The sequence below is a fragment of the Leptinotarsa decemlineata genome, unplaced genomic scaffold (assembly GCF_025532065.1).
Source record: "Leptinotarsa decemlineata unplaced genomic scaffold, Ldec_3_MD MMD2_tig00004307_RagTag_RagTag, whole genome shotgun sequence".
Classification (NCBI taxonomy): Eukaryota; Metazoa; Arthropoda; class Insecta; order Coleoptera; family Chrysomelidae; genus Leptinotarsa; species Leptinotarsa decemlineata.
The window spans coordinates 3,556,191-3,568,291 of record NW_027412606.1 but is presented as its reverse complement, the minus strand read 5'-3'; the positions used below and the strand labels follow the sequence as shown (position 1 = coordinate 3,568,291).

The 12,101-nt window shown below is 32.9% G+C and overlaps 2 protein-coding genes across 2 annotated transcripts in view; one reads left to right on the top strand and one right to left on the bottom strand.

Annotated features, from left to right (window-relative positions):
• Window positions 1-1,832: 1,832 nt before the first annotated feature.
• On the bottom strand, window positions 1,833-5,690 carry Tim23 (translocase of inner mitochondrial membrane 23). The gene is made up of 5 exons (XM_023165709.2): window positions 5,475-5,690; window positions 5,170-5,410; window positions 4,531-4,700; window positions 2,690-2,801; window positions 1,833-1,943 (listed from the first exon to the last, which is right to left on the bottom strand). The coding sequence occupies exons 1-5, from the start codon at window positions 5,539-5,541 to the stop codon at window positions 1,934-1,936; spliced, it is 600 nt and encodes a 199-aa protein (XP_023021477.1). The 5' UTR covers window positions 5,542-5,690; the 3' UTR covers window positions 1,833-1,933.
• Window positions 5,691-7,035: 1,345 nt separating this feature from the next.
• The window catches only part of Sec31 (COPII coat complex component secretory 31), a 30,248-nt gene continuing 25,182 nt past the window's right edge, over window positions 7,036-12,101 (top strand). The window contains 4 exon segments of the mRNA XM_023165723.2: window positions 7,036-7,342; window positions 7,410-7,892; window positions 8,989-9,201; window positions 10,845-11,162. Coding sequence (XP_023021491.2) covers window positions 7,424-7,892; window positions 8,989-9,201; window positions 10,845-11,162 — 1,000 coding nt within the window. The 5' untranslated portion in view covers window positions 7,036-7,342; window positions 7,410-7,423.

Below are 12,101 nucleotides of genomic sequence, written 5' to 3'. Positions count from 1 at the left end.
TGTTGATTGTTTACATCGTTCTCTCTTAATTTATTTGCCAATGAACAAGTTATTATTTCTTTATGTGAACTGTAGTTAATGGAAATTGAGAAAAAAACGATAATTTACAAATTCATTCAAAAAAATTCAAAACAAGCTGAAAACTTTACTAACAGAGTAGTTGATGTTAACGAAAATTGTCACGTTCTTGAAGTAAACTATTAGGAAATGGTTTAACAAACCAAAACCGGTCTTAATAAATAAAAAACTTGGTAGAAATCAGACAAAAGTTATTTTCTTTATTCTGTATTTAACATTTTTCTGACTCCAAAGTACAATCACTGTATGCCACTGTCAACATTTTAAGTGTTTTTTGAGCACTTCATTCTATTTTTTACACAAAACTAAACATGAAACACAGCTGAAACTGTGAATATATGTCCGAGACGAGTGTAACAACATAAAAAATACGGTAGGTCCAAAGTGAGTGGGTCTATTCGACCCTCCGCCACAACCCGTCAGGGTTTATTGTGGCTCACACCTATTCACACTCGACCAAATAAACCCAGCTTCTTAACAAAGCCGATAAGTTTTTATGGTGAGTGGTCTTTCAGATCAAATGGTAAGAGTACGGCTCTGCCGAACTTTAAAAACCTGATTCGGTCCTCAGCGGGGCAGACACAAAGTATGTGCTCCGCTGTTTCATCATTTTCCAGAGGTGACACACACTGTCTTCCGACAGTCCGAGTCTCTGTATATGATGATTCAAATGAGTGTCATAGTTCATCCCTACTGTAGTCCAACAACTGTTAGGGATCAAGCTTCGAAGGGTGAATAAACGCCTTGGCGTGAGCCAATCCTGGAAGATTCTGCCAGAAGTCCATAACTTTTCTTGTCATCCAGGTGTTCAATTGTTGTTTGGCAAAGCCTAAAGCGATGCCAATGACAGGTTCTGATCCGACAAAGCTACTTGCAGTAGCCTCCTTTGCAAGGGAGTCAGCAATCTCATTGCCTTCCAGGCCAGTATGGTCGAAAATCCAGGCCAGAGATAATCTGTTAGGTTTTCCTATCGAGGAGAGTCGATTTTGGCAATTTGCTACCAATTTAGATGTTGATCCGTAGGAGCCAACAGCTTCCAACACCGCTTGACAGAATATTTTTATTGACTTGTGTATGAGGTTGGATTCTTCCAATCTCTCGTTCAATTCAATAGCGTAAATTTTCGCTTTTAATACAGTCGCATAGTTGATTTCTCTGTCCTGGTTCTGCGATTTAAAACACTGGAACCGGAAGGTGTTTCAGATCCATCTGTGAACCCACAACTATCTGCTCTTAATATTTCCTTCTCCCGGAGATCCGGTCCCCCCTACTAGGGAACAGTACTTTATAAGGCAGTTCGTAGTTGACAGTTGGAGGCATAAAGTCAGAGGTCATTTCCAGAATACTGTGACTTCCAGTATCACCCAACAGTCTGTTGCACTCTGCATTAAATTGATTTGTGCAATTGGCAATGTGCACAAATCTATATGTAGTCCATCTAGCCTCTCTCTCCAGAAAAATGTGGAGAGGATGTAGAAGGTTCTCCATGGCCGCTGACGGTGTAGTACTGATGGCCAAACAAGCCTGTCTCTGTAAGCCAAAGAGTTTCGCCTGGGCAGTTTTCAATCGAGAATGTACATATCCCGCGAAATTTAAACATTCACCTAATTTTTTCAACGACCTCATATGTCTCTGAACTCTAATTTTTTTCAATTTATTACAATTTAACCACTTTATGGGTTATTCTTACCCTACATATATATCCCTTTTCCTTTTTTAATATTTTCCACACAAGAACAGAAAAGGCGTTCAACCAAGATGTATATTTTTATTGGACAAAAATCAATAAAAAATTGTAAATTTCTTAATAAGTAGGCAATCAGGAACAACATGGTGGCTATCCACTTCTACCCCTCTACCTTTGCCTGTCGAAAGAAAAATCAATAAAATTTCAACTGTAATAAAAATTCAAGGAATAAACTACAAATGAGTAGTGGAAATATTGTCAAGTTTTGGAGCTTAAAACCAAACCACTGCAACTATTGCTTTATTTCTTGAATTTCAAAATCAGCATTTAGTAAAAAAAGAAGTTTTATTTAAAAATTTATTGACTGAAAAACAACAGTGTCACATTGAGTTTCTATGGTTTAATAACAAAAATATATAGATCACAGCACAAAATATATACACAAACTGAAGAGAACAAAAGTTGAAATCATGTGGTGAAAAGCAGTCAACATTTTTTCATTCCCATCATTATATGCTTATATTTGCTACATAAAATAAATCAGCTAATGACATACCATGTACATAATTTGTACTTTTCATTCAAGTAATGTATGTAAATAAGGCATTTTGAAATTGAGGCGTATCGATAACTAATAGAAAATCCCATTCAAAACATTTTTTTTCTGAGCTGACTAAAAAAAGTAGTACTACAAAAAAATATGAAATAAAGACCAAAAGTGTTTCAGAGTTAGACAAATACTGCCGTTTACTAATTTCTGACAGAAAAGCCTCAAGAATTTGCAATAAATGTTTGTCTAGAAACAGAGTCATTTATGTTTTACACAATATTTTGTTGAAGTTACATTTCAATGTGGGAATCAAATTTGGGATGTTCAATTTTATTACTAACTGAAATACTCCTACAAATATTTTAATGCCTTACGCTGGGTTGAATTGCTGTAAACTTGATAACTTGTCTCTTGAATTCCATAAAGCATACAGGGCTGAGGCTCCGAAACCTATTGCTCCGCCCAAGCCACACCTTCTCAGACCAGCTGCAAGAAATCAGTTATTAATTTTCATTAGTCCAAAGTTTGGGATTGATGATATTGAAAATTGGATAGAAACTTTGGTAGGATTGATCAAAGAATGTAAATGTTCAGAACGAGAGATAACTCTGTCGAAACTATTTTACGTGTACAAAGAATTCAAATAAACAAAAATATCACAAAAACTATTTGATATTAAAAATTTGAAAAAAGATCCTTCAACAATTCTCACGTACAAAAACCGTAGCACCAAGATTTGTAGTTTCAATTGAGCGGTAAAAAACGGATGGCACAGCTCGCGCTTGTAATGCAAAAAACATTTTTAACCTGTTAAATATCAGTATATAACGATATATTAAAGAAGAAAGTAATACAAATCATGAAATTATTAGAGAACAAATATTAATTGGCGCTCCGGGGCGACTTCATTGATTCCAGTGGCGCATTTGCTTTTTCAACTGCAGGAAAAACCTGCAGCTCCACATCATCTGAAGATCTTGATCTGCCACTGTCCTCTCTTTCATAGAATAAAATGTAGGGTGTCTGCACAGACTGGTTATCAGTCATATTAGGAAACGCTTGTTGAAGGTCCAGAAAATCACATACGTTTTTGCTACCTCTTGAACATTTACTACAAAGTAAACAAGTGAGGATTTTTCCAGCAAAAGATCTACAAACACAAGACGAGACAGACTGTACGGAATCATTCAATCCAGAGCAGTCAGAAGTATTGATTCTGCTATTTTTTGCTCACGAAGAGTATTCGACAAGAACCGCAAGATTTCGGAGCAATCCTCTTGTCCTAACGAGTATCTAATGGACTTCAAAGACTTCAGGAAATCGGTTAGTGGGAAATATGATAAATTCTTATGAAACTGCAACTGCATGAATAATGAGTTTGGTGAATAAGTAGGAAACATTCTCGTTCATCGTTAAAACCTTTCTTCTAATTCTTCGTATAAAATTGAATAAATTAGATACTTGGTGGGTAGTTCAATTTCTATCACAACTTTCCTCTTATGATATAATTATTCAAAAAATTTTCCCAAAATGAGGAATAATGAAAATCTTGATAATTTACAAAATTGGAGCCTTGTTTTTTTTTCTTTAAGAGCCATTTTATGAAGGCTTCAGAAAAAATCGCCGAAAAAACTGAAAAAAAATCCATTTATTTATGAACATTCAAAAATTAAAAAGTTGAAAACCGTGTTTTTAAACTATACCGATTGGTTTTTTTTTATAAATTGATAAAAACTGCGTTTACTTTTTTATTGTCACTTTAATTGCTTGAAAATTGCTTTTACGAGATGGTTGAATTTTTTTTGGGACACCATGGTCCAGGTCCAGGAGACTGCAATGTTTAATGGAAAAATTGGACAAGACAGACAAACTGGAGTGAGTTTTGAATACATTTTATCGTGAATTAAAATATTCATTGTTTGTTTACAAATTCTCAAAACAAACTGATCATTACTCAGGAAATGCTAATCTGATTTTTTTTTAATTAGATAATTGAAGTACACATCAAATGAGGTAATCACAGGACTATTTACGTCCAAACTGCATAAGAAAATGAGAAACAGAAAGTATTACGGTTGGAGGAGCAATTTCTGCCTTGATGCATGATGTGAAGATGTTGAACTCTGCCATTTGTTAGGTTATGTTTGTATCTTTTGTACTGAGTAACCTTTAAGTTAGTATTATTATTAAAATAGGGCAATTTGAGGTATGTTACCTGTGGATTTATATAAACATCCAGTGGCTGTGGCAGCAACAACTGTATTAAGGTCGTCATCAGCCCCTCTTGCCCAAGATAAAAGTACACCAAAGGCTGAATATATTACTGCTACTGATCCAAATGTATTAGCTGTGGCACTTCCTTTCTTCATAATGTGATTTAATAACCTGAAAAATATATGAATTATATTCAAAAGAAGACGTGTCATTCTTTTCATTTTGTTCATGTAACTTTTTCCCGGTGAAGACAAAGGGAGAAGTGAACTAGGGCAATATTCAATAAAACAAGAGTATTGAAATGATTCGTTCTACAAGCAGAAGGTATTTTAAATTTACTTTTGAAAAAGACAAGTTTTAGTTTTACTTCAATCCTTAGAAAAATTATTACCTCTAACATTGCCATATTCAAACAATAAAGAATGATTACTGACTGAAAGTTTGTTGTATGAATCAACCATTACTTAAAGTCATCACAATATAAATCAATGGGAGCAATCATACAGCAAGCTAGTAGAGGTAGGGTTGTATTATGAATGCGCTCCCATTGGTTTACATTGTGAAAACTTTCTCAAAAAAAATTTGGTGTAATACCATAGCAATGGAGAATCATATCAAATACAGGTTGAAAAAAACCTACTGTGTTCTCCTTAATTTTCCAGTTTGACCTGCTAATGTAGTCGCTTTCAATCCATTATAAAATCCTGATGTACCGCCCAAAGTTGCTCCTATCATGCAAGAAGCACCAATTTGTCCAAAAGCTAGTTCAAATCTTCCTCTTTGCTTACTTGCACCTTCCAGAAATATGAACTCTGGCTGGGCTTGAGGAATGTATCCAGGGTCATAATTCAAATAGGGCGAAGAAAACGGCCTCAAGTTACCTTTAAATCCATATGAATTTATGTAATACATGATTTTTAGGTTATGAACATTAGATCAACATACCTGAAATTCCTGTTGTATTTCCATAATTTGAGTTATATGCATCGTTAGAATCATTTAGTGAAGACATGGTTCGCAAAGATGTTGAATTTAAAACTTTAACTGCTAATACTTAATAGAAAATTTGACGAACGAAACTATAAATTCCTAAAACCGATTTTTTGGTTCTTCATTCACAAAACCTCGCGACACTTACTATTCACGTAAAGTCATTTGACTTTTGACAGATTTCACCTAAGAGACGTTTTTGGGGATATGTTCCAAAAATGTATGCTACTAACCTGAATTTTTGACAGTGGTTAGCTGAAAAATATATCATTATTGGTTACTTTCGAAACAAACAAGTGTCTATTGTCAAGTGTGTAATTGAAAAGAGTCAATAGCTGAATCATTTTTTAATTGGAAACAAATAAATTAATCTAATAGTACTTATGATGCACTATTTGGAACCTTTGGTGTAGTAATGAATATTATTAGAGTTCTTTCCCAACACCAAATCGTTATTTTCAACACCTCGACACGTGTTTCGATCACCAAGTGATCATCTTCAAGAGGAATATTGAACGTTTAATCTTCCTCTTGAAGATGATCAATTGGTGATCGAAACACGTGTCGACGTGTTAAAAATAACGATTTGGTGTTGGGAAAGAACTCCAGTAATATTCTTTAATCTAATAGTAATTAAAATGAATACATCTAATATATTATATGTCTATAAATAGTATATACTAGCAATACCTATGGTCTACATCCATGAATTCCAATATTCATCAGTCGAATTTAATCGAATACATCGTAAATCATCCAGTAACGTCATATAACAGTCATTTCAATCATCATGTTGAAGTTACCTGATAAAAAAACGAACATTCTTACCAGAGAAATAATCTGTGACGCCAAGAATAAGTTTGATTCAGAAAGATTTTATTTTGGACGCCATCACAGTATAAAGGTTCTGTGAACTCATTATCAGGTCAGTCTCTGTAGAAAGACTTCCGTCTTTCTACAGATGCTGGAAATGGAGTTCTCAAATATGCAACTGCAAATTTTATTTCAACCATTCATTGGTAGGGTTGTATTCTCCAACAATATAATTTATTCACAAAGGTCAAAATGATACATCAAACCAAAAAATTCAATACCCAAATACACAAAGCACCCCTTGTGTATGCCTCTTATTCATTATTCCAAGAGAAAACAATGCATCCAACGATAATTATGATTCTCTTTACGGTTCAAATCAACTATACCACCTCAGAGGAAATATTTCAATATATACCATAAACATAAGTTCAACAAAACGACGGTACATAAAGGCAGTGCAATCGGTAGTTTTTCAGAAAAACGCTACTCCATGCTCATGCTATAAATAATCTATATTCCAATTACTTCAAAGTTACAAATCCAAATTATTTTTATAAGTTTATAAGATAAGGATTCATCTATTGGCTCCTTCAAAACATTAAAGAGTTTCTATTGGTTGAAGCAATCCATAAGATTTTTTTTGTTGAATTTAATAACTCGCCTCACTTCACTAACGTTAACCTCGGTTATGTCATTCCTGTCATTGTCAGGTGACATCACATCATATAAAAATATTAGGAATATACTTTTCATTATTTTTGTGGACGTTGTTATGCATTATTTTTACGTTATGTTAACAATTTGATGGGTAATTCAAAAAAATTAATATTTTATCGTATACAGCTTTAAAGCATATAGTAAAGTGTCGACGTGTCCCTGGTTGTAGTTCCAATTTTGAGTCTTTTTGTAATCCCGTAGCTGTCAAAAAGAATTGAAAGCCACGTTGGAAGTGCTTACCGTGCATTCATATTCCTGTTATGAATTAATTATTGATAGATTGAAGTGAGGTAAACCTTAAATGCATGTATTCTTTGAATAAAAAGGTCAGATGTCTTAAGTTCTAATTTTTTTCAGACTAATCCATCAATATGAAAGTAAAAGATATAGAAAGAACTGCCAATGTAGCTTGGTCTCCAAAAAGTCAATATCCTATTTATATTGCTGCTGGAACCGCAGCACAGCAACTGGATGCTTCATTCAACACTAACGCAGCCTTAGAAGTCTATTCATTGAGTCTCTCTGACCCAGGGCCAGATACTCAACTTGTTTCTTCTATTCCTAGTGACCATCGATTCCATAAAATAATTTGGGGATCCTGTGATAATGAACCCAGTGGTACAATAGTTGGAGGATGTGATGGTGGATTAATTCAAATATATAGTGCTTCAAAATTATTGAAGGGTGAAGATGCCATTGTTGGAAAGCAAGAAAAACATACGGGGCCAGTCCATGCAATGGATTTCAATAATTTTCAAAAGAATTTGTTTGCTACAGGAGCTGGAGATTCGGAAATTTTTATTTGGGATTTGAATAATACTAGTACTCCCATGTCGCCAGGTTTGTTGACTTTATCTTAATAATACTTGGTTGATTTGAATAAGTAACATTTCACATGATAAAAGATAGTTCGTACAATATGATTTGAATTATTGTATTGATGGAATCAGTAAATAGAGATTAGATTCCTCAATCTGTTACATTTTAACGCTTTTTTTCTTTGTTATTTTCTGAATTATTGTATCCTTGTAACTTTTTGATAGTAAACAATACTATGCTCTGGTGGAAGTCACAACTGTTTGTCCCTTGCATCTTATCCTGGTTTCAAAACTTTTAAACAGACTTTTAAGATATAAACAAAAGCCATAGTTAAGATGAAAAAAAAGTCTATGAGAGTATGGGATATTTCTCTTCAATAAGCAATATATTCAAAAACGAACTGTTCATATTCATCACTGCTGTACTTAGATTACTTGATTTTGCAATATTCACATATTACTCTAAGTAAGTAATAATTCTCAGATCAACGACAAAATTAAAATATCAATTGAAAAAAAATCTAATCAGTGGAATTTCCTAAGTTGCATTTTTTCTATTACACTTGAATTAGTTTTCAACAAGTACTTTCTGTAACCAATTTCATATTTGACTGCATTATATTGTTATTTGAAGATATGTTATATGTTTATTGTAGAACCTATTATTTTTGTTATTTTATATTACTTTGTAGTTACTCATAATGATAAGCATTTGTTGTTTCTCATTTTCTGTTTTTAATTTTTAAGCTCATTTTAATTTTATTGTATTTTCATTTTACATTTTATTGCTTAATATAATTGTTATTTTCTAGCTAATTCTTTTTAATTCTCAATTTTATTTGTTCTTTCGGAGATTTCAAACCACATTATATTATATTAGACGATAGAAGTTCGAATTAGTAAAATTCACCATGAAACATAGTCAACCACTTTCAAACAAATAATTGATCTGTAGTTGAAAAAATATAGTATAGTGAAACAAATTTTATAGTTTTGTAAACTATTTAGTGAGAATATTGCAATAAACTATTACTTAAGTTCATTTTAAGGTCCAATAATTTCTAATTGAACCACCCATTTATAAGATAATGATGTGAGTTGACAAATTTCATTTGTAGGAGCAAAAAGTCAGCCTCACGAAGATGTCCTATCAGTGTCATGGAATAAACAAGTTCAGCACATCTTGGCTTCCACATATCCATCAAAATGTGTTATCTGGGATCTAAGAAAAAATGAACCAATTATCAAACTCACTGATACGGTTTCACGAATCAGATGGAAAGTTGTTGCTTGGCATCCTGACGTTGCTACACAACTTTGTCTTGCATCAGGTGAAGTATATCAATATATTTTCTCAATCCACATTTATTAACCTTGTCACACCAATGATGCATCTGCCTAATTGTCCTTCTTTATCATCTGCAAAACTTATTAATCGAGTCCCAAGCACACTGCTGTTTGGGTCAGATCTTTCCTGCACTGATGAGAGGTAATACCTCGAAACTGATCTGTAGGTGATCTTCTCGATTGATTTCAGTCTGATCCTGCTGCGAATGAACGAGAAACATCTGCTAAGCTAACCTCTGTGGGGTATCTTGAATAAATGTCTGTCGGATATAATTCAATATCCAGCGTGGTATTAGCCGGGGAAGTAGTTGATTTCCGGCAGGCTTTTACAAGAGCTTAGGGTGTAGGTAGTTGGGAAAGATGAATATTCAACATACTGTAAAGTGGAATGATCTGTATTTAGGGGAACTATGGATTCTCTTTTTTGATTCGAATATTGCCTCCTTTCGATCACTGTGAAACAATAATTGAAGAAGTCTTCATTTTCACAATAAAAGAAATGGAGTTTTTAAAAAATTAACTCAAAAAATGACATTGAGATGCAAAATATTTTTATCTTATGAAAAATGAGTAAACATAATCTTTATTTTTTTTATACTTGTATTGAAATGTATGATACAATTGCTCTAAAAGAAACATTTTTCATTTCAAACGTTGATAAATTGTTCGTTATTGAACTTGCTTTTTATAAACCTTTTTCAGAATTAAAACAACAAACACAATCAGAGATTTAGGAATCACTCTCGACCCAAAAATGTCATTTAAACCCCATATTGCAAATATTACTTCCAAAGCACTAAAAATGTTAGGTTTCATTCTTAGATCTGCAACTGAATTATCTCTCACTTCAATAAAAATCATATATTGTTCAGTTGTTAGATCAATAATCGAATACAATTCCACAATTTGGTGCCCTTCATATAATGTGGATATTGATATGCTTGAAAATGGTCAAAATAAGTTTTTAAGGTACTCTGCATATAAACTGGGTTATCATATTGGTGAATATGACTATAAAATTATATTGGACGTTTTTAACGTGAATACTCTGGCTCATAGAAGATTAGAATGAGATCCCACACTAATTCATTATATAATCAATGGTAACATCAATTCCTCGGAACTTGTCGAACTTATAACTTTAAGTGTGAATCCAAGGAGAACAAGAAATTCGGTAATCTTCAAAATACCCTTTTGTCGCACCAACTATGGCCGGAATGAATCTCTAGGTAGAATTTTAAGACTTGCAAATACATACAATGTAGATTTAGAATGTTTTAATTCTTCTTTGGAAACATTTGCAAAGACTGAAAAGATTGTAATTCATTAACTAATTTTTACGATTTTTTTTTTATTTTATATATTTTTTTCCTCAAACCTAGCTTAGATTACTGTTAAATACATATGTATGAACTTGTTAATTATTTTGTAAAAAATAGGCATTGCTGTAAATAAATAAATAAATAAATAACAACTTGTAAATGGCAAAACAAATTTTTCAAATTCTTGTTCCAAGAAAATAAAAAGAGGTAATCCAAAGTTCCCTTACTGTTGATTTGGTGACATCCTGTCGTCAAGATTTGAACCATATTTTTTTCCTTTCAATCTCTTCGAAAATATTCAACAGAAGAGGACCAGTCACCAATAATCCAACTATGGGATCTCAGATTTGCTACATCTCCTCTCAAAACCCTTCAAGACCACCGAAGAGGTGTTCTTTCACTATCTTGGTGTTCAGAAGACCCTGATTTACTGGTTTCATGTGGCAAAGACAATCGTATACTTTGTTGGAATCCTAATTCCAATCAACAAAATGGAGAGGTGCTAGCAGAGGTAGCTAGAACTAACCAGTGGAGTTTCGATGTCGTATGGTGCCCCAGGAATCCTGCCCTAATAGCGTCTCCTAATTTTGATGGACATGTTTCAATATACTCTTTGATGGGTGGTGAGTGTTCATTTCAAAAATTTCATCCAAAAATAAAATTATGTTCAGTACTATATATCAAATTTCAAATTGTTTGTAACAATAACGTGAATTTGAGTCAATGTTAGTCCTGAAGACATATAAAAGTAGGTATTTTCAGTGTATAAAATAGGAAAGTAACTCAATTCTTCAATAATAAAGGTACACGCTGTGCTTACTCCCTTTTTCATATAATTATACTTTTGTTTTACAGTTTGAGTAAACTTAAATTTTGCTGTTGCATAAAATGAATTTTGAACTGTGACGGAAATCTCAAGTTGAATTGCTTTTTCTCAAACAACATGTTATACTGTTAAATTTTGATGTTATTTATTATTAAGAACTTCATTCACAAAAAAATGTATATTTCGTGCCAAACTATTATTCTAATTGTACAAATTCATTAATCACTATCATTTCATACATTTTTTGTACTCAAATAATATTGCTTCTTTAGGAAAACAATAATTCCTTCTTTTGTTACGCTTGTTATTTCTCAAAATTCATAATTATAAGTTAAAATCTGTTTATTTCATTAACCAGCTGTCGCCCCCTATGATTGACATCTCTCAGAAGTCGAGACTTGTGCGAACTAAGGTTAACGAGGTTTTACCTTTTAACGTGCGATTTCTGGCATGGGTTAGCCGATAGGAAGTGGAAATAGATCGTATGGCCTCACGGCTTGAACCATTTGTTGACACGGCAATCAATTGAGTGAATTAAATGCACATATAAAGGATAAAAAGCTTTCTGAACGAAACTAGTTCTAAATTGTTCAGATTTTTTTCAGAGTAGAACTCTCTATTGCTACATTTTACATATTTTTATTCTAATCTCAATATGCACTTATTTCAGAAAAATCGCCTTGATCCCTATTTTAAATACTTTTCTCTTATTCATGTTTTTTTTTTTCAATAATTC